The sequence below is a fragment of the Apostichopus japonicus genome, chromosome 16 (genome assembly GCF_037975245.1).
Source record: "Apostichopus japonicus isolate 1M-3 chromosome 16, ASM3797524v1, whole genome shotgun sequence".
NCBI classification, from domain to species: domain Eukaryota; kingdom Metazoa; phylum Echinodermata; class Holothuroidea; order Aspidochirotida; family Stichopodidae; genus Apostichopus; species Apostichopus japonicus.
In genome coordinates, this window is record NC_092576.1 from 1,178,890 (window position 1) to 1,202,479 (window position 23,590).

The window sequence follows — 23,590 nt, forward strand, 5'->3', positions numbered from 1 at the left end:
ACCCCCCCCCCCCCCCAGGGCAAGGGGACGGTCGCCTCCCTGGCGGAGGTTCTTTTCCCAGACTGATCATAAAGGTGGGACCTCTTCTCTCTTATCCCTCTTATATCCACTCACCACCGTCCTTCGTTGTTATTCGTTGTCATTCGCTGTCATTCGCGAATGATAATTAACCCTGTACAAAGTCAATTGTCATTCGGTCATTCGCTGTCATTCGTTTTTGTTTGTCCTCTTATAGGGTGGGTTCAATTTGTTCGAAAAAAATAAATAAAAATATTTATTTTATTTGGAGAAGAACATTATAAAAAATAATAGTGGGTGGGGGGATTTCCAGGGGTTATTCCAAGGAATATTATTAATACGCTGCGATGGTGTACACTCTGCCTTTAGAAAGCACAACCTTGACTCGGCAGAAATGGCATTGTAAAATATTTCCCTGTGCCACCCAGACTCTAAATAGCTGAAGACTTTACCATCTTTATAGTACGTCATCAGTCTTTGCTTCAGTTCAATGTTATCAATACTGGTAAAATAATGCGCAATATCAATGTACATGCAAGGCGGCCATTTTTTCATTTCAATTTCGCCTTCCCATGCAAGTGGTAAATCCGAAAGAGGATCGGGCATGGTCTTTCCTTCAACCTGAAGTACCGATGCGTAGTCATCTGCCTTTTCATTTCGCGCATCTGCTTTATTAACTTCAGCAATGTTCATCTGAACGGCAGCATACGCTAAAGCAACCAACTCTTCTTTCCGGCCATTCATCTTCAACTTTCGTTTCTTTAAAAATTCCTTCAGTCTGTCAACTTTCCAAAGTTTAAACTCTTCCAAACTTGTAGGAATATCCATCCCAAAGCGAAAAAACAGAGTAAATTTAGACGTAAATTATGCGATTTCTAATGTTTACTGTAAGTGCTCATTAAGTTAACGTGGGTACGCGAGCATACCAGTGTTACCAGCGACAATTGACGAAAAAACGCTAGATTTGCGAAAATAAAACCCTAGAAAACGGTAAATGGTAGTTTCCCTAACTTTCGTGTTGTTTCGAGTCAATTTAGAACAGATTCGTAGGATGAATGGTCACCGATCACAAAATAGATTTTGAATAGTTGATTTGAGTGATAGTCTGACCCAGAAAATTTGAAAAAAATATTGAAATTTTCGGTAGGAAAGTCCGAAGATTGGGCAAAAATACTCAAAATAAATTGGATGGGTCTCCAAGTAAGAATTTTGTCTAAAAAATCTGAAAAAAGGTCTATTTTTTGTAAATTTAACTAGTTTTAGGCAAAAAACGCTAGAATTACCAAAATTAGAAAAAACGTGCGCTAGAACCCCAGAAATGACTAAAAACGCTAGATCTAGTGTAAAAACGCTAACTCTGGTAACACTGGAGCATACAACTCTCGCCGCAACGAGAGTATTCTTATTTGACCTCTTGACCTCCATTGCGCAATGCAAACTCTGAACTCGCTTATTGTCACGGGCTTATACCCTATCGCTGGAAGCGATCATCTCTTGATTCGAGTCATTTACGATAGACGCACGGTAGACTGTAGTGTAGGCCTAGCTACACCCGATTAGCATTCGCATAGGAATAGCCCTATCCTATACTATACCCTACACTGTAGCCAGCTGTAAAATTACGCCTACGCAAGCCTCGCAAGGTAATGAAAATAGCATTCGAAGTTAGGCCTAGCTTATACAGTAATGGAGACTTAGGCAAAAGAACAAGATCTTGCTTGGCCTAGTTTCGGAATATGTTTAGCATGTTAGGTCTAGGCCTAGGCCTAATTACTTTTTTACAAATGTTGGACAGGTACTGTAAAACATGGTCATTCCATATCAAATCACCAGATTTTGGAGCATGTTGTAGTTGGACATTTTTGAAAAATTCCCAAATTTATTGTATGATTGGAACACTATGAAATAAGCATATTCAGAAAATTTCAGTTGCATTGCTTCACAATTGGCCGATTTATCACACTTTGAAATTCCGCAATTTGTCGCAACCGTGGCATTTTGGCATTTTTGTGACATTTGAGGTCTCATTTCTCAGCAATTAAACATCCTACTACCTTTCTATTACAGATGCATATCCCATAGAACAGGAATATAACAAATTAGGCTACAAAAATATTTTCTTGTGGAGTTAAAGTACGTCAACTTCAAAGTGTCAAAATATTTGACTTTTGTAATTTTCACTAAAAAATGTGCTATTTTTAGTGATGAATTGCTCCTCAAGCATCGCTTCAGGGTACTGGATTCTTTCAGAGGTTATTATGTCTAGTACAAACAATACAAACTTATGATTACAATGCTTTCCTATAATATGTTTGCAAGTTGTGCAACTCTTAAAGTTGCTAAAATATTTCATGCTGCGATTCAGCATGAGGTAGATGCCAATTTTTTAACCAAAGTAATCATGTTAGAGCTGTTAGGGTTTTTTACTTTAATTATAAGTATAAAGTTCTAGCACCTTAGCAAATTTCAGGGTTCTAGCTTTTCTCAATATTAATTTATGAAGTTGTTCAATTGCTCCGATGTACAAAATAGGTCGTCTTTGACAGCCAATAACTCTAAACGCATCATGTTGCAAAAATCTGATAATTTTTTATGCCATATAGAGAAAAGTAGTGCCTCCAAGTTTGAAATACATACCAACTCATCATTCCCTTACTATCTAACTTTGTCTATGTCACAGGTACCCCCGACATTTGTCATACAGTTATTATAAAAGAGAAAACCACGACACTGACACAGTGGCAGTCTAGACCTGGTCTATGCTATACTGTAAAAAATAAAGTTTTAATTTAACGGTAAAATACCGGCAGCCAATTTCAACATTCTTATTGGGATATGTACAGTAGCTTGTTGTGACTGGTTGCAAACTTTTTTAATCTAATACTTTGTACAATGAAACGTACTGGCACTATATATGCTTTGATAATGTGTACATGATGTTATTATTTTCTTTCTTTTGGCAGAACTTGACATGGCTGGAAGGGACATTAATCCATATGGTATGAATGTGAATTATTTAATTACTTGCGTAATGCGTAATTGTCTTGTGAATCGTTTTCATTCCAATGCTAACAACAATTTTTGTACACAGAAACAATAGTATATAATTTATAATGGACCACATGTAGAGCTTCCAAAATTGCTCCACCAAATTTGAATACCAAATTATTCCCTGGTATGTGATGCTTGCTTCTAAACACTGTAACTCAAATAATTCATTGTAGATGAATTTCACACTTGGTTTGTGAATTCATCTGTTCATTGGTTCATTTGAGGTCTTTTGAGTTCAACAGTGGTCAAAGTCTGAGTACCCTGTCAACACTACAGGTATAGGATAAAAAAATGCATCTTGGTTAAGGCTCGGGTACTCAGGTGTTAGGAGTCCTTGAAATGATATTCTTTGTCGCATTTATGCATGCTGCTCTTTGATTCTTTGCCGGAGGTGAAAGGAATGTGATGGAGATTGCATACATTTTGTGTGTATCATACACTTGCAGTAAAAAGTTAAGTCAAGAGTCTGAAAACCTAAACATGATAACTATAGAAGTACAGTACATCTTTCTTGAACTTTGTCCTTAGTATGTAGATTCAGCTTGGTGAGTGCAAGGACCGTATTGAGATTGGTGGAGGTGAAAAGTGGCATGAGGTCAAGGTGTGTTAAAGTCTGAAAAACTTGTGAATATGATACTCCAAAATAAAACTACAATTAATCTGTGAGTTCTCCGATTTCATAATGTTCTTCTGGTGAACATAGTTTAACACTTTCCGTTCAGTCTGTTTGATTTAAGCAGTCAAGTTGCCCATTTGGTCACCCTTTGGCTTCCAGGGTTCAACAGGTTGTCCCAAATAGTCTCAAAAAAGCCATGCTCTGTGATTTGATCTAGATGACTTTAGCAGTAGGTTGTGAGAATATTTCACGGTTCCCGAACACTTCCCCCTGGACGTTTTCCCCAGGACGACTACCCCCCGGACGATTCCCAACCCCGATAATTTCCCCCCCTGGACAATTACCACCCGGACAATTGCCCCCACCCTGGACAACTCCCACCCGGACAATTGCCCCCCGGACAATTTCCCTCGGAAAATCCCCGGAAATTTTGACGATTGATTGACAGCCCATGTAGGCGGGGTTAAGGCTATTATTCCAGAAAAAATGGGAGTGTTCAACAGGAGATTTCAGTTTTGGTTTCGATGACAATCATAACCTATGCATTCATGACAATGGAGAGTGTGTGTAGGGGTGGGGGGGGGGGGTGACGTCACGATTGTAAACACGATATCTCAAGAAGGAAGCTTGGACCAATCTGATATTGGTGTATATGAGTAGCAGATTAGGTAGAAGAACCCTATTGTTTTGTGGGTAGGTCAAAGATCATGTTGAGTCACCTGGGGCCAAATAGTAAAAGCCTTGTAAACACGATATCTCAAGGAAACTGTTAAGGTTATCTAGCTAACATGCATGTGCAAGGAGTAATTAATTCTTACAGCATCAATGCAGTTAGTGCGCACGAAGCACGCCAAATCTGTTTTTCCAAAAATTTACCAGACACCCAAAATATTATCATAGTGTCAGTTAAGCTATAGTATACATAATGCACGCAAAACAAGAAAGTGTTTTGGTACTTTGTCTCCTAAAATACAGTCGTTTTGCTATTTAAGCTTTTCAATTCAACGGTTTTACTACATTGCAAAAGTATTACATTGGTACTGTAGCGTGACAGGACAAAAGTGGTCATTCAGATCTCTATGTAAGTAGACCAAAGTAAACCAATATCTCACTCCTTTATGTGGAAAAAAATAAGCGAAAGTGACTCTTTACAGGGTAGACATGGTTTACACACAGAAAGCGGAAATAAACACATATATCACTCATGCAGGAGAATCTCGCACAAAGATACGTGTTGTCTTTATTTCACATAGGAAGATCTTTCCTAATATTGAAATATTTTGGAATAAAGATTCTTCACTGTGAAGTCCTTACCCGTGAATAAATTGTGTTGATGACCACCTACAATCAGTAGCTGGAAACCTCTGATCTTTTCTGGTTCTCATTTAATTCTAGGAAAAATTTAAGTCACTTGCTCTTTATTTGACAGATAGTTATGTGGAATGTTTAGCAAATTGTTTGCCAATGAATCACAAAGTCAACTTTCTGGTTCCTTTTTGTTTTGTTACTTTTAAAGTATATCTTGCTGGTCAAATGATCCCTGGTGTAATCCCACCGGAAACTTTAAAATATATTCAAGTTTGAGCCATTGTTGCAGGACACGACCGGCATTGTGTAAAACAGAAAATGGCAGAATAGAATTCGTAAACACCCATTGTCATGAGAGGTGTTATAATTGAAAATGACATCTACTGTAGGTGCTTCACTATTACAAGTAGACACCCTTTTCATTCCTTGTCCGACGTGAAAAGAATATTTGGGATGGTGATGTGTATATTTATGTGACACCTGTTTGTAACCATGGTAACTCATAAACTTCATGATGGATTAACTTCATACTTGGTATGGGGATCTGTCTTATTGAGTTCAACAACTCCATTTGTTTCTGTGAAGGTCATATGTTAATTGAGGTCATCTAAGTCAAAGTCTGATAACTTTGTAAACACAAAAAGTATATACATCTTTATTGAAACGTCGTACTTGGTACGTAGATCTAGCTTGGTGAGTATATAAGAACAACACTGTTGAAACTGGTGGAGGTCAAAGATCATTCGCATTCAACATATAATACAGTTAATGTCTGAAAACATAAAAACAATAAGTCACAAATTACATCTTTGTTGAACTTCATACTTAGTATGTAGATCCCTTTTGGTGAGTGCAGGAACCCTACTGAAACTGGTAGAGGTCAAAGATCACATGAGGTCAATCATAAACGTTTGTTGTCCTTGTTAACAAGCTAACATCCAACTGCAATTAATCTATCAGTTCCCCGATACTATTCTTTTCTTTGTGGACATAGTTTGGTCAATGTCAGTTCAGTCTAGTGAACATAGATCTTAATTGATCTTCAACTATTCATCCAGGAAATGAAATCTGCTTCCAATAGTTGATACTCATGTGTTGGGTGATTTAAACACATTCAAGTGGCCCGATCATTTTTTTAAATCAATAGGTTAACTGGTTTTCTGGTTGGAAATGGCCTAACATTTCCCCAAGGAGTCAACAGGTTATCTCAAATGGTTTGAAACTTGGACTTATTCTTTGTACGAGATGATTTTGGCATTTGCAGTCAGTTGTGAAAATATTTCAGAGTGTATAAAGAATGTCATGTATCTCTCATTCATTAATAACAATAATTAAAGGAATGGCTTGCAGGCAGAGCTGATTTGTTTCCTCAAAGTTGGTTTATTGTACCAGTCAAGTAATTGTTTGATGCCCACAAGTGAGTGATGCAAATATGAGCTGGAAATAATTGTTGGTTGTCACTTAATTCTTGGACACATTTAACTCACTTGCTCTATTCATCTTGTGAGATATATAGTTGTGTGGAATTTTGAGCAAATCATATGACAAGGAATAACAAAGCCTTGCTTTCTGGTTTCAATTTGTTTTCAATCACTGTCGAAGCTTTGTAATGAATTGCAGACAACTATTACAACTTACTTGTAGCTGCTGGTGTACTGAGTGGAATATGATTAAAATATAATTATGAATAATCAGTACTAACTGTTTTTGTGCATGGTACTTCTCCTTCAGGATTTGGGGCTTTCAAAGTATATGCAGCTGATCAACTGACCAATCCTGATATCACAAAACTTGCAACTTACTTTGAATTTCCGCCGGCATTGTGTGAAAAATTGGAAGGTGATGGGCTGGGATTTGTCAACACACTTGTCGAGAGGGGTATTATAAAAGAATCTGACATCTCAGGGCTTCTTCATGCATTGAACAAATTGGAGCTATGTGGAAAACAGGACGTCCTAAAAGAAAAATTCAACAGCTGTATGGAAGTTGCCCCTCAGGGTAAGTGCTACAGTAATGTTTCATTTTGTGTACAATTGAACAAGGAAATGTTATCAAGCTGGGACTTCAAGACGATTTGGGCTGTCAGTGGTAATCACTTATCGGAGTTCAATTCTGCCAATAGAGCTTGTTTGTAAGAATAACTGTCTCGTAAACAGTGACTCACTCACCAAGTGTCTGGTGCATGAACTTTAAACTTGGTAAGTAGATTACGCTTAGTAAGTAACTTTTTTTTTTTATGGACATAGCTATAGGTCAGAGGTCACCAACAAGACCTTGTAACAACCTTACTAAAAATAATAATAATAATAATAAATGAGACTTATATAGCGCCATATCAGTAAACAAAAGTCACTGCTCAAGGCGCTTCACAAAGAAAGTTAATTTATTTACAAAAGAACTAATGAAAACATGGGTCTTAAGTAGACTTTTGAAAGTAGCATGTTCGAACGTGATCTGGTAACTTGTTCCAGAGGTAAGACCCAGAGTATTTGAAGCTTCTGTAACCATAGGTCTTCAAGCGTGGTTTAGGAAAAGTTAAATACAGTTTGTTAGAAGAACGAAGTGTGCGAGTTGGAATATATGGCAAGAGAAGTTGTGACAGGTATATAGGCCGTTTCAGATGATGAGCACAAAAGGTGAGAAGAAGTAGTTCATACTGAATTCTGTAGCTGATAGGGAGCCAATGAAGTTCCTTCAGAAGTGGAGTGGTTTGGCTTGTTCTTCCTTTCCTTTTCACAATACGGGCAGCGGTGTTTTGGATCTTTTGAAGTTTCTGGATGGTCGGTCGAATCAGGAAGGCCGAATAAAAGTGAATTTAGAAAGTCAAGCTTTGATGTCACAAACGCATGGACCAGTATCTAACAAGTCTTATTATCGAGGTAATTCCTCATCAGACTGATTTTCCTCAGTTGCCAATTTGCAGAACGACAGAGATTAGTAACATGATTTTCAAGTGACATGGTCTGGTCAAAATATGCACCAAGGTTTCTAACAGTCGAGGAGATATTAATAGAGTCTTTACCAACAGTAAGTGGTGGAAAATTGGGTGTAACTTCAAAGAAACGAGATCGAAAAACAATAAACTCTGTTTTATCACAGTTAGGTTTCAACTGATTAGTTGTAAGCCAAGTGTTTACACCACTTATACAAGTTTCCATTTTATGAAAAACATTGGGCACATCATCCTTATCGAAAGCAAGAAGTAATTGAGTATCATCCGCATAATGATGAAAATGAACACCATGGTGCCGAATAACATCACTTAACTATGCAAGATACAAAGAAAAAAGAACAGGTCCAAGTACAGAGCCCTGTGGAACACCAGTAACTAATGGACGAGGAGACGAAAGAACATCTGTAGCATTGGTTAACATGTCATACTTGGGTAGTAGGTGCAGGCCCCTTAATGGGTAGGCTCACTTTACTTCCAGCAGTTGTGGTTGGGGGTTAAGGGTAACTTGAGATCACAAGAAGTCAAAACTGAAAACAATAAACAAGTTGAGTCAATGAATCTAGCTGAAATTGATGAATCAATAATATACTGAGTAGGTGGGTGCCCCTTAGTAAGGTTTCACATGTGTTTGTTCTTGGTAAAAATCAAAGATTATTTGAGGTAAATAGATGTCAAACTCTGAATTTCTTGTAAACTTGATAGAAGTAAAGCTTCAATGAATCTAATGAAAATGTACATCCAGCTTAGTGAATACAAAAACTGTGATGTTCTTTGAAGAGAGGTCAAGGTCACTTAAGGAAGTTAAGTTCTGTAAACTTGTTAGATAATTAAAAAATAACTATAATGTAGTAATAACACAAGACAGGTTATTCCAGTTGTTGAGGCTCTGTATTCAATAGTAATAATAATGTGTATATAGTACTATAGTACAGTAGAACAATCTGTAATATAAGCTCATTTACTCTTTAATCCATATATGGGCATAGATAGGCTAGGATGGTGGCTGGGGTCAGGGTAAGTATGTAACCTCCAGGTAGGACTGGCAGTGGTTGGTCTAAACTGCAGGTTGCAGTACAATATGTTACAAGTTCAAAGTCTGACCACCTTGTACACATCATGACTCTAGAACTAAAGCTTGGGATGAACCTCATACTTGGTGAACAAAAAATGAGTTAACTTCAGTGCAGTTTGTAAAGGGGATATATAGATACACACCACTGTACTGTACATTAGAAATAATCTTGAACTGTGCGTACAATCAGAAGATGGCCTGTAGTTTGAGACTTGATTCTCTCATGTTGAGTAAACTGCTGTAAACACTCTTGGTTCCTGTCAGTTTTTACACTCTGAGCTGCAAGGGGTCAACAGTATGGAACGCGAATAGGGCAAACTTATTTCGTTGCTAAGTTTAACGGAATTTTAGACATTAACGTGAGTTTGAGCAACAGCATGGTAAAACAGCAGCAACAACTTTAGTTTAGGCAACAACAAACTTAGATTAGACAACGAAATCAGTTTGCCCTTTTCGCGCGAAAAGGGCAAACTGATTTCGTTGTTTAAACTTACGTTGTTGCCATCGGCGCTGTTCAACAATTGATTTACCACGTGGGCTTCATATGATTACTATACGCAGGGGGTTGGTTCTTACGAAGATCTAGAGAGGACATGGTAAAAAAAATTATTACGTACGTACGTAATATTTATAACGTACGTACGTAATAAATATTACGTATGTACATACGAAAAAGTTCATCCCTCTCCATCTTTGATATGAAGATGTATCACCCGCAGTATATAACGTAGGCTCGCTTACGTTAGACAAGTGTTAACATAGGCTATATCACTAAACACATACGTATACGTAGGCCTACATTCGTTATAATTATTAAATACGTACGTGATAATCCCTACATAGGTACGTAGTAATTATTATGTGCGTACGTACAAGGGCGACGGAAGCACTTTTTAATCGGGGGGGGGGGGGGGGGCACCGACATCAAAGGGCACTTTGCAGAAATGCGATTGGACTGATGCAGCCTTTTATAGTACCCTTTATAACTCTTATTGTATTATCTTATTTGCGTATACACATAACTCCATCAAGGCCCCCCCCCCCTCAAGGAAAATATGCATACAGCACTGCAATATCCAATGAACAAATTGGGAAACAAGGAACAAGTTTTCTTTTGAGACAAAATGAGGTGAAATCATGCTAGTTGCTAATGTAGAGTTTATTTCTTGTTAATATATCTTAACAAATTCTTTCCATTCGAAATAGCTTGAGTTTGACCAACAGAAATTCATTAAAAGTCAGGGGCGTAGCCAGGATTTGCAAAGTTGTATACACGACTATCTGAGCGGAGCGCCACCATCGGTTGGCGCGGAGCGTAGAAGAATTTTTTTGTTTTACAAACCCCTCAGATGGCCGGAAACGGCCCTTCCCGAGTGTTCATTCTGGTTCCCTGGCCTCTAATTGCTAACTTGAGACACCTCAATTTTTATGTAGAAAAAGGGCACATTTTTAACCTGAGGAAAAGTGGGGGGGGCACGTGCCCCCTGTGCCCCCCCGGTTCCGCCGCCCTTGCGTACGTAGTGATTATCACGTACGTACGTAGTAATTATGACTTTAGTACGTAGTAATATCACGTACGTATGTGATATTATTACGTACGTACGTAGTATTATCACGTTCGTACGTGATAATTATTACGTACGTACGTAGTATTATTACGTATGTATGTAATAATTTTTTTTAACCATGTCCTCTCTAGATCTTCGTACGTTCTTGCTGCCTGGGTTTAGGAAAACAGTCCTGTGGACAAGGCCGCCTTTGTTCTTCGCATATACGGGAAGTTACTGGAGGAGCAAAGTGGGCGGGGTCAGCTGATGTATGTAGCATGGTGGAGAGCGTTGACCGGCTCGTAATTGGGTCGGGATATGTGTCAATCTTACTGACTATTTCGTAATTGGTCAGTAAATTAACGACGCGTATGTGTATACAGCGCAAATGGGCATTTCGCGCGAAATGCCCATATTTTATATATCACGTGATTGGGCAATAACGTTAGTTTAGACAAAAACGTAGGTTTAGACAACAGCGTAAGCTTAGACAACAATGTAAGTTTGAGCAACAACATGATAAAACAGCAGCAACCACTTTAGTTTAGACAGCGAAATTTGGTTGCCCTTTTCGCGTTCCATACAACAGGTTATCTGAAAATTGGCCTTGTGTTCAGTGATAGATGGTTTTAGGGAAAGTTGTCAAAATGTTTGAGAGTGCATTTATTTTAAGCAAAATTTCTGTTTTATTCTGTAGTAACAATTTCTAAAAGGGGCTGGTGGCAGAGCTAGCTGATTTGTCAGCTCAGTTAGGTAAACGAGAATGTTCATGTGTTTGTAGGGCATCTATGTGACTGTATTCTATGTGACTGTTCTTTCTGGATATTGAAAATGTTTTGCAGAAGAATCATATAGTATAAACTCATTATCAGTGAAGTACTTGATGCCCAAAAGTGAGTAATTACAAGAATATGTCATGATCTTCTGGTTCTCACTGAATACTTGGAAAATTTAACTCACTTGTTCATCATCAGCCCGGTAGTTGAGTGGAAATTTAAGGCAAGGAAGCACAAACAGCCTTCTGATCTTCTGATTGTAGATTGTTGCTGCCATTTTATGGTATAATGGCTATTAATTACAAGCTGATTTTACCATTTGATGCGAGAAAGTGCAACTATATATTTCATATAGTATTAGTAAGCGACATTGTACTAGTTGGATAATTCCCAGATTTTCCTGATGCAAGAGCTGGTCATCATACATGCGATGTGAAAATTAGGAAAAGGGTATAACTGCCATTTGAAAAAAAAATGGAATTTTGAATCCCCGGCCTACAGGTCAAATGGTCTTGCACATGTTTTAAATTACAGTAATACAAGTGTATCATTTTATGGTAACATACCTGTGAACTTCTTATACTGCCATTTTAATTTTGTGACGTATAACTCAGCCAGATGTGGGATTTTGACTAGTATGTGTGGGTCAACAGGTTTGCAACATCAAATGCTGGTCAAACCCACCAGTTGCTCGTAGGTCGCTTAGCAGTTTTCTAGTTGGTTTGGGATCTTGGTGTGAAATGTGAAGTTTAGTATATTAATTTAACGATTGAAATGCAATAGCGTCTGTTAAGGAATGAAAACATGTTTTGATATTTCCCATATTTTATTTCTTCTGGTGGAAAAAGATGAACCTTCTCCAACTCAGAAAGGGGAACCATCGAAAACGAATACTCATGGTAATTTCTCCACCGGAAAAAGACAAGGTAAATTAGAAATATTACTTTGCGAATAGGATCACAAATTTTTGTATTCACAGTATATACTGCATTTCATACAGTTAACTCATTTGCTTTTGCAAATAAACAATGGTGCTCATGTTCTATGTAGGTAGTAGGCATCTGAGATTAAAACATGACTCCATTCAAATGAAGGAATGACAACGTGTCTTGATCTTTCCCATATTTCACTTCTTCTATAGTGGAACAAGTTTCCTCTACTTAAACCTTCTCCTCCTCTGGAAGGAGAACTATAAAAAACGAGTACTAATGGTTAGTTATCCACTGCAAAAAACAGGGAAAGGTAGCAATATTCCAGAGCAAATTGATCACAAAACTTGCTACCCACAGTTTTTCTTGGATTTCACACATTTAGCTCAATAACTTTTGCAAACCAATAGTGCTAATGCCATATAGGTAGCCTGGCATCTGAGATTATTAAATGTCTTAAATCAAATGATGAAATGACAAGGAAAAATTAGAAATATTTTTAAGGGAGGTAGCAGCGCATCTGAGATCAATGAATGTGTTGATAGATGATCAAATCAATGCATGTACTGATGTGTGTGTAGCTTTAAATGTTTGTGTAATGCAAATGAGGACATGCACACACTCAATAAGTCAACAAAATTGCTGGCGTTTCATATCGTATCATGAGATGAGCTCTGTGGGTTCATTTCATTTTTAATTGCTATGATCAAACTATGCACACCCTTTGACTTATTACTGGTTACAGGTGAAGTCTATTTTTTGTTTTCATAAAAAACCAATATGGTTACAAAAATACCTTTGATGAAATTGGATAAATTTTGTGAATCCTCAGTGAATTGAAGTGATTCTGAAATGGAAATCTTGAGATCATGTCATTCATTATTTTCATACAAAGTGTTTTAATGAATAAATCAGTCTTTTTATGTTTCTAGTTTTTGTAGACTGTTCTTTCATCTAATTTTGAATCAACTTTGTAATACTTTTCAGTTGACACAGGCAAACTGTACTGAGCGCTTTGCAAAAGAAAGGCGTTTACAAAGATGTTAGAGCAATGGCCCTGCAACAAGTATTTTTCACATGGAGCTTGTAGATAATATCTTTTTTCTTCATTTGCCTACAGATGATACAAAACCAGTATTCATCAGCTTTAGTTTTAAGAATCTAACTAAAGTTCAGAAAATTGTAGCGACTTTGGATGAGGCTCTATGGCCTAATTCATGCTGGATTTGTACCACTGGAATTAAGGGAGCGCAAATTATTGATGAAGAAATTGCTATTGCCATGGGTCAAGCTGAAGTGGTTGTTGGCATGATTAGCCCAGATTTCATCAATTCTGTGGAATGTACACAAGAGGTATTGAGTGATTTTGATATTTCTAATTTATTTACTTATTGTTGTAGTGACTAAGGCGGGTAGTTCATTTTAAGCCCTCTTCTATGCAATTTATAATGGTGAATTGGTGATGTACAATTGTCATTGGTTTGATTTTAACATCGATGAGTTCGGCAGATGACAGTACTGATCATGATATAACATTGTCGACCCATCGAAGACGAGGTCTGCCAGGGCCCTGACGAGTACCGGCAGGAAGACCACCAATCGCAGCACGTGCAAAGCCACCCTGTCTTGCCGCATGTCCAAGCCACATGGTTTTCCTACAAAATGATGTCGTTGAATGAGAAACACCACCGACCGCCATCATCTCATGCAGCCTATCGTTTCAAACATGGTCTTGCCACCTGATTTTAAGCATCGCACGCCAGATTGAACTTCCCAGACTGTCATACTTCTTAAAACCACCTGACTTCAAAGTCAGTGTAGATGCACCATATAAAACCCTAGATAGAATTAGGGCTTTAGCCAGTCTCACTTTCGTTTCGCTGCTAACACATTTACTATGTATGTACGAGCAATTACGAATAGCAACCTTCCCCATGCCGATGCGCATACTGATTTCTTTTCAGTCGCAGAGATCGTGACTGATTGTGACGCCAAGGTACTTGAACGATTGCACACGGAGGGTTGAGTTTTCACAAAAAGAAATGGTATGATTGTCGAAAGTGCTGAATCTCAAAACTTTCAGTTAGCAGCGACTTCCAATGCAGGCGACCATTGGCATTGTAATATAGGTCTTCCACAAGCATTATAACATCTGATGGGACACCGAGTACAGTTAGCTTTTGAATTAGTAAATGGTGGTTGACACTGTCAAAAGCTTTTTTATAATCAACAAAGACTGCATGTAGGTCCTGTTTCACTGTGAGATAAGCCTCAGATATACCCTTCAGAGTGTAGATAGCATCATATGTATCCTTTCCTTTCACGAAACGAAACTGAGTAGGTCTTCTCTATCGGCTGTCACATTTGCTTTGGAGCAATTTCAGGACAATCTTGCTCCCGTGACTGATCAAGGCTAGCGTCCGGTAGTTGTGACCGCAGTCACCTCTATCGTTCTTCTTGTGCAACGCAATTTAAGCACTCTCCGTCATCGTTGGTGGCCACTTACCAGATTTCCAAATCTTACAAACAGCATTGTGAACAGCTAACAGTGTGTTGCGATCCTTTGAAGCCACTTTCAGGGCCTCAGCTGTCACTCGGTCGACACCAGTTGCTTTGTTGCTCTTCAACTTGTTGATGGCATCAGCTGTATGATATCTTTGAGACAAGACGGACTACATGGTGTTGTTACATATGTTCGCGGCGGTCGTAGCAGCTCAGAATTAAACAGAGTTACCGCATATTCGTGCCACCTGTTTGTCTCATCCACAGCAGACTCAGGAACGAATCAATCTTTGTCTTTTACAGACGCCACTAGTGATCTAGGCTTTTACAATAATTTTTTTGTAGCCTTAAACAAAGTTTTAGGATCGTTCCTGTTATAGGCATCATTCATTTCATCAATGGTGTCATATAACCATCTTTCCAGATCAGTGTAGGTTAGTACTGTGCTAAAACAAGACTTTATTTTGCTGCATAGTTAACATTGAGTGAAACTAATTTCACAAGTTCGGGATGAATTGAATTGCAATTTCATTTGTTGGAAAGGGAAATTAATGGAAAGTTCTATTGACAGATACTCAGTAATATGAAATTTAAGTATTGCACACCGCCACAAAAATCATCTCAATTATTTTCTTCTAACGCTACATACAGTTGTTTGAAGAGGCAGCTGCTCCCATGTTAAACAGTAAATTTCAGACCCTACTTTTCTTGAGAAGATGTAGATACCACCAGGAAAAACTTCCCTTGAATGATCTATTAATTGTACAATTTGAAATTACAACTGGAATGTTTGCATAGCTGTTCATATCAGTTAAAGGCTAATCAAAGGGCCATGATGGCTTAGTTATGTTCCTTGAAAATAACATTACTATGATGATATCACTTTCCCGGTTAAAGCATTCAGTTTAAATTTTAACAACCTTTTAAGATGGAAAAGAGCAAATAATTTATGGCTAGAAAGGGATCAAACCAGTGACCTCTGGGTTATAAACCCAGTTCTGTACCAAACTTGATATCCAACAATCAGTTTGTAGCAATCCCTATATAGCCATTTCTTTGCTGGGGCCCCCAGTCAGAAGCCACAGTACCTTGCATACCATGTAAACATGGATCAGGTACAGGTTTTGTTCAATACAAGCCAGGAAGTTGCAGTGAAGGGATTTGAAGATAAAATCAGCTTTCTATATAATCATTTAAGATGTTATCTTGATGTGGTTTTCTCTTTGCAAGGCAAAAACCTTGCATTTGAGGTCAACAGAGATTGGGATATGAACATCTTTTAAACAGATATCTAGCGAAATGGAAAGTTGATGTTTGCCAAGTGGCTTCTTAATGAGTACAAGATTCCTTTTGTTTTTGGTGGGGGTGAAGGTCATCTCAGTTGAAAATCTCAAGAGCTCTATCTAATAAAATGTAATTTGGCAAAGGTTATATATGCAAGACATATCATTGCTGTTATGAACTTTCTATTATTCATGCTGGAAAAATTTGGTTAAATTGTCCATAGAAATGACCTGGGTTGGGATGCTAATTGGAATTTGCATTGCTGTTGCAACCATGAACTGAATTTGCCGGATCAGCCATATAAAATATCTACATCCTGTATTTCCCAGAAAATCATTCTACAACAAAAGTTGCATTTTGATGAATTCTAACTGAATGAAACATTGACAGCTAATCAAAGTTCGGAAGTATTTCAAATGTATGACATCTCAAGGATAACTTGACAAAAAGATGATCATATGAAGCTTGTGAACAACATGTGCCCTGATGACATCACAGACTCCTGATGTGGTTCACTTTGTGGAGTAACAGAAGGTGAAGTTATTCAAAGTAGATTACTTTCAATCAATCAACCATATCTTGACTTGGAGACAAACTATTGAGGTGCAGTTGTCAACTAATGGTGGGAAATAGTTTTCTTTAAGATAAGTGTGATATATTTTGCCATTCGGATATTCCTTTAATGGAATACTCAGGTTTGTATTCCTTATAATATATGACAACCACTGGAGGGTCACCACTCTGGTTTTCTCTAGTGTTTGCTAGTATTCATGACTACTCATTTTGAAAAAAAAGTTTATTGCAGGAAAATCGCTTTCTGGTGTGTTATCCTTTTTTGTAGCTTCTGCTTGCATTTGATAAAAAGAAGACAGTTCTTCCTGTTCACATTGAAAGTGTAAAATTTCCATACGAGCTCAAAGACGGTGGTGAATCTCCATTACAACTTAAACTTGCTCACCACCTGTACATGAAACTGACAGCGAAGGACATGGAAAATGATATGAAGAAATTAATTGAGAGAATTAAAGGGTTGATCAGTCAAGAAGACAATCAATCTACTGGTAAGTGCTATTTCATCCAGTAATACACAAAGTTATAATTAACTGACAGCATTTCATGATCAGATAATTAATTGTGAGAATTAAAGAGTTGATCAGTCAAGAAGACAATCAATCTACTGGTGAGTGCTATTTCAGCCAGTAATACACCAAGTTATGGTCAGATAATTAATTCCAATCATATTCGTATTACGGTAAGTTGGTGAACCTAATTATGGTATACCGTTGAATTCATGAACAGATTTTTCCATCATTTAACTTACAACATCACAAGTTGAAGAGGTGTTAGGTATGTGAAGATGTGTTAGTGATCATAGTGGGAATCTCTGTTGATCCAGCTGGGAAAAGGGAGACTGTTGGAAGAATATATTAGTACATGTCATAAAATGTCACTTAAAGTCACTTACATCAGTCAAGGTTGCACTTGAAAAATATAAGAATTAAACAAAATTGTAATATAGAAAAGTTAATAGATGCTATAGTACTTGGGTTATCCAGATCTGTATTGCATGAAGAGCTGATGTCATCTTTGAATTTGACATACGGTTAATATAATAATTGGGCTCAAAATGCTAGCACAGCTGACTGTAGCATTTTGAGGTACCTGTCGATCATCACATTCCCACTTCGCCCGCCCCCTTTTTCTTCAGGTCTAATTTATAACAACGCCACTGGAATATGGCTGCTTATGCAACGGTTGGCTCTATTGCTTTGCCACATGTTCGTCACTGCAATCCTGAGTTTGGCATACATGATTGACTATATGAAGTTGACTTGTAGAGAAAAGAAGCAGGCTGTACCCTTTGCGTTATGTTCAGAACGTAGAATTACATTTCTTCTAAAATGAACAAACTGATTAATGATCAGGTAGTTTTTGATATGTCGGAAAGTATGTTTGTGTCCATATTGTTTCTCAAGGTGTAAACTGCCTATTAATGAATTGTCATTTTTTTTCAACAGAGTGCGACATTGTCAACAAACTTCAAGTTTGATCATACTTGTCACCATAGTTTTGTCTCAATTTGTGCAATTAATTCTTTTGTCCTGTTTGACTTCAGCTACAGAGACGGATACCCAAGTCATTCCATTCTTATGTGCCTATTGCAAAATAATTTTTAAAGAGTCCTGGCAGCATCAGTACCACACAGAGACTGAAAAGCACAAAGGTAACATCAACATCAAAAAGGATGATGAAAAATGGGCCTATGGAGAACCACCATTGGGCATCACCGATGGAAAGTTCGAGCTTTGTCCAAAGTGAGTGTTCTTTTCTCTATGTCTGTGGTATGGACATTAGTGTATGCAGCATGTGCTTGATTCTCAAGGCAGGATGTTTGGAGCCCTAGAGGGACACACTATTGGCATTTGCTGATATTTATTAGTTACCTGGTGGAAGAGGATTCAATACAGGAAGGGGGGGGGGAGCAAAACTTCAAAGTTCAGTGTGACATGGGACTTTGACACCAACAAAATGAACCCTGTGTGCATTCTGCATTCAAGGATTCTTGTAATTTTTTCACAAAACACCGCTCCCCGCTCTTCTGGCCCTGGTCGCAAGTTAGTTATTTGTTGTGTAGTCCTTTATTTACATTAACAGCCCCCTTTTTGGATTTAATACCATAATTATTTTATGGTACAACTATTTCTGTAGGTATACAGACATAGAATATATATCATAAAAGGTATGTGTGTATGGGTGCATCCCCTAGCTCGTATATATATATATATATATATGTTGGATTTCTGTGTAGGCAAAGAGAGGTCAAAGTCTGAAAACCTTGTCAACAACCACTTAGAACCTGAGAATTTAGTAAGAATAAAAACAAAATTATTGAATGAATGTTTTTACAGATCACATTATTGTGTTTGAAAATCATCTGTCTAATTCAAGTAGGTTCCTCTTCATGCACTCCTGTCTTGAGACTGGCACCCACATTAAGAGATAACTATGGCTTCTCACTTTCCGAAGAGATGTTTCGGAGTGGGGAAGGTGGGTGGGCTTACATGAGGAAGGTGCGTGGTTAACAAATTCCAAAACAGGTACTGTATGTGGTTCTTTATAACACACATTTAATTTGTAGGAAACTAGAGCTGAGGAAGTGACTTTGCATGCTCGTTCACTTTGCTATTGTACGAGATGCGAGATATAGGGTTCTTGTCAGCAGCTAGCTGACCAGCAGGCTTGTTGGGATTCCCAATAGTGGTTACAAAGTGTGGGGACAGCTAACCACTATATTTTGAATACAACAGGCTAAATAAAGAATAAGACTTGCTTTTAGAGTAAGTATGTAACTATATTAACTCGGCCCTCAACATTTAAGTAAATATGCAACATGAGAAACTTGGCAACGTACACTTCAAATGAACGCACTGTTATACAATTATACTTAAAAACAGGTATCAATTTACACTTAATTGTGGGATAAAAGTTACATTAAGTAGGGAGTGTCAAGTGGCCTCAAGACTAGTATATTGTGCACATTAATAAAATAAGAAATATATAGGCTTATCTGGCAGGCGGGTCTGTATCTTCCAGTAGCACTGTATTCCTGTCGGCTGTTTGCTTTGTTGTTGCTGGCTAGAAACTTCTTGACCATGTGAATAAGTCCTATAGAACGTTTTTTTTTTGTCCCAAAGTTATTAAATTAAACGGTAGACACCCGATGACTGGTAGGCACCATAAATGATAAACAGGGTCAATGAATGTCAGGCAGATAACAGCTAGTACAAAAAGGGACGGTGGGCGATAGCGATAGATGAACTTTCAGTAAATAACAATTAGTTCAAATGGTGTCCTTCCCAAGGAGAGTAGAAAGTCCAGGTAAAATATTATCAAAACAGCGACTAAATGACAGCTCTCCGCTCCATCAATTCCATTAGTGTGAATAGGCACAGAAAACAAGATGTTTATACAATTTACAAATAATTCCTCCAGAAAAGTTAAGATACGTTTTCATCAGACAAGGTTGACAGCTTAGTTAACAGCAATTCTATATATCTACACAGTGGACAAACTCAAGAGTGCCCATATTCTATTAATGCCCTGTTGACTGGCTCACTAGAAATCTGCATCTCTTTCTAATCTGACTCTTTCTTCCTGGAAGAAAGCTCCTAAACCGCAGCATATAAACATGTGACCAACTTAACTCCTCTCATTGACCCAACTACACCCTTGGTACCAGTAGAACCAATCAGGGTTAATCACCCAATACTACATTTGCATACTACTAATGGACACTCTGTCTCTAAGAAAAGGGCAGGAATTAAGTTGTGAAGTTGTTTACTACAGACAGAGCAACAGGTAGAACAAAGAAGGTAATGTTTTCAAAGTTTAACTACTACTTATAAAGAGTAAAATGAACACAGCAGATGAAGGAGAGGAAGAAGCATGTATATATATATTTACACTAGGCTTGGCGAATTGATTACGTAACACACAGGCTAATGTTCCAGACTAATAACATTGAAAGGTACAGAAGTTGCCAGTGGCGAAAAATGAAAGGCAGTCTGACTAAAGGGCGGACTTTAGAATTTGAAGTCTGAGAGAGTCTACCCTTTCTTCTGTTAGGAGGACCCAACCCCTTTGTAGGTCTAATACTGCTCCTAGGTACTTGAAATGTTGGGTTGGTGTCAGAGATGACATGTTTTCATAAATTATCCAACCTAGGACCTTTAGGAGGGAAACTGAAATCTGTGTCTCTCTCTGAGTCCCCCTTCCGATCTTGAGATGATCAATCAGTAGTCTTTGTAGGTGAATAGTAATGTGCCCTTCCTTCATAGAAACACTTATATGGATCTGGTTACCATAGTGAAGACCCTTAGTGCTGTGAAACTGGTAATCCACTCCGATGTGGTGGAGGCCAGAAACGATTGAGGAAAGTGTTTCTATCTGGAACAACTTTGGTTTTACAAACTGTTTGATCATGGGTTTTATGTTTAGGATGGGCCTCCAAAGGTATGTTCTCTTCTTCGGAATCATGATGATGGTAGCGGAATGTAGTCCCTGTATGATTGGACCCTTCTGATGGATTCTTTTGGCAAGAGATCTCCATCTCCAGTGTCTGCCCTTGGTTCGGTTCTGAAGGAATTGGGATGGCTCCCCAATTGCCGGACAAAAGAGGTTTGGAGGTGAACTCTATGGAGTACCTGATGTTGATGACCTCCAGTACTACTAACTTGGATCTAAAAGGTCCCAATTGCGGGCACATGTAATGAGTTGCTCCCTCCCCCTACTGGCAGGGAATCCCAGTGGGATGGGCATCCCTAGGGGCACTGTTGTTGGCAGTAACCTCTGTAGGAGCCTCTGTAGTTGCAGCTACAGTTTGAACCTCTGCCTCTCCCGGAAGTTCTTGGTTGGTCCTTGCCCTCGTTATAATGTTGCTTGCCGTAGACCTGCCTGCCCTTATAACCGGACTTTTGGTCTCCCAACGCCTTTGGGAATCCCCTACAATGGTAGCCGAGTGGCAACGGCTCCATGCTTTGCACGACCTTCGCATGCGGATTATATTGCTGGATCTGTGACCATGATATCTGTTTACTCCGGACAAAAGCCACCGTGCTCTCCACTCTTCTCCAGCTCAACCTCCTGGGTCAGCCCCTTCCTGGCTCTTAAAGCTGCTTCTTCCTAGCTGGTGGTTGGGTTAAGTTTTGCTGTTGCGTTGGTCTTGGCCTTTTCTGTTGTCTCGGGTCCAGTTGATGCAGATCTTATACATTGCCTTCTCTGAACAGGTGTGGCACTGAGGGCACTTTCTGTGCTAAGAAACTGGTGGCAATTGGTACAGGAATTCTTCTATAAGGCTATCAAGAATGTTCAAAACATTAAAGATACACAAAAGATAAATCGATGTAGCTTTACACTGCTAGTTTGAACAGAGGATAACAAGCCCATAAATAAGTATAGGAAATAGCATTTGTAACGTGATGTATCCTAACATGTAACATATATGGAGATAAAACATAAGGACACAAAATGAGTAAACAACTTTGGACAAAAAGTTTATCCAAAACAACATTTATAGAAAAAGGGTACTTAGTTGAAAACTGCTCAAAAAAGATGTTGGTAGGATTTCAAGTGGCATCCAGAAAAGCTCCAGAATGATATAAATTGTGCTGTTTTCTGGTTAGCTCTTAAAATTTATTTGAAGTTGCCTTATTTGGAAAGTAAACACAGGGAAGTTGGCCTGATTTCTGAAAGTTGTTTTGCAAGTGATGGCTTCAATAATCACATATGGCATTCATTTTTTTAATTCCCAATGCTCAGGCAAAGTGGAGAGTGCCCTGGATGTTCACACGCCCACTCCCAAAAGGAGCTTGATGAATGGAACAAACGACATGAATATCGTTTGGAGGCTGTATACAACTATCAACAACTTCATTCAGAAGATATGGCAGACCAGACGGTCAGATCTTGCTTCTACATCTTATTCGTATGATGAAACAGTGTAACACTGTATTTGAGAACAAGTTTGATAAATAAATACCAAATAAGTAGATGGTCTGTAGTGACTGACAGTTACCTTGTTCTTAACATGTGCATTCTCAAATTTTGCTATCTGGAATTTTCTTGCACATAAAGAACAATGAAGGTTCAAATAATGCTGTTCTTTATTGCATGGTAACGATTTATGGTCGTTAAAGTGAAATGTGTTATCTCGATAGGAGTATTTTCAATCTCACTTTAGATATCCAAAATTCAACCAGAGGAACACAAATGGTGGTCATTTTTCAATATATTACACAGACAAAATCTCAGGCTAAAAGGTGGATATTGCTCATCCCACAAGTAAGGACGTTGACAGACATGCTAGATGACCAGTGATGCCAGCACGTTGAAGAAACTGTGGAAATAAAGTTTCTTGTTTTGTTTCTTACAGTCAAAGTTGAAGACACTAGTCGAAAAGTATGATGAAGAGAAACAGAAGAATGACGGAGACATTATTTATGTTGACAAAATCTCGTATTTATCAGACAAAGATCAGACTATCGCCGAAGGAGGTGAAGGTTTCATATTTGTTGGAAAATACGAGGATGAGTATGTAGCAGTGAAGAGGATCGAGAAAATTCAGAGGCAGAAAGAACTATATACCATGATGCAGGATAAATATATGAATAATGTTGTCAAGATGATCTGCATTGGAAAAGATACTTTCTTTTATTATGTGGTCACTCCACTATGTGAGTGTGACTTGGAATATTTCATCGAGGCCGGCTCATCCCTTTCCCAGCTCCAACAGATTAAGCTCTGTCTGGACATTCTAAGTGGCTTGATGAGTCTACACTCTTTGGACATCGTACATCGTGACTTGAAGCCAAGGAATGTCTTAATAAGTAAGTAATATTGCACTAAAAGTTGGTTTTCATTGTTGTAGTTTAAATTTCTTGTAGGTCTAAAGTTTTGGTAAGGGAAGATATGTTTGTGGAAAAAAGGGGTGGGGGCAGCAGGGGGGCATGTACAGGAGCACTGTTATTTTGTATTG

At 38.2% G+C, this 23,590-nt stretch overlaps 1 protein-coding gene across 23 annotated transcripts in view; it reads left to right on the forward strand.

The window, feature by feature from the left end:
* The window catches only part of LOC139983324 (uncharacterized), a 160,919-nt gene that overhangs the window by 125,402 nt on the left and 11,927 nt on the right, over positions 1-23,590 (forward strand). The window contains exons 13-17 of one of the 23 annotated variants that reach the window (XM_071996811.1): positions 13,391-13,623; positions 16,898-17,117; positions 18,173-18,371; positions 22,375-22,513; positions 22,988-23,441. The exons of 21 other annotated variants lie outside the window; for them this stretch is intronic. In XM_071996811.1, coding sequence (XP_071852912.1) covers positions 13,391-13,623; positions 16,898-17,117; positions 18,173-18,371; positions 22,375-22,513; positions 22,988-23,441 — 1,245 coding nt within the window. The remainder of the gene's footprint in view (positions 1-13,390; positions 13,624-16,897; positions 17,118-18,172; positions 18,372-22,374; positions 22,514-22,987; positions 23,442-23,590) is intronic. One more of the 23 variants, XM_071996801.1, reaches the window with a different exon arrangement.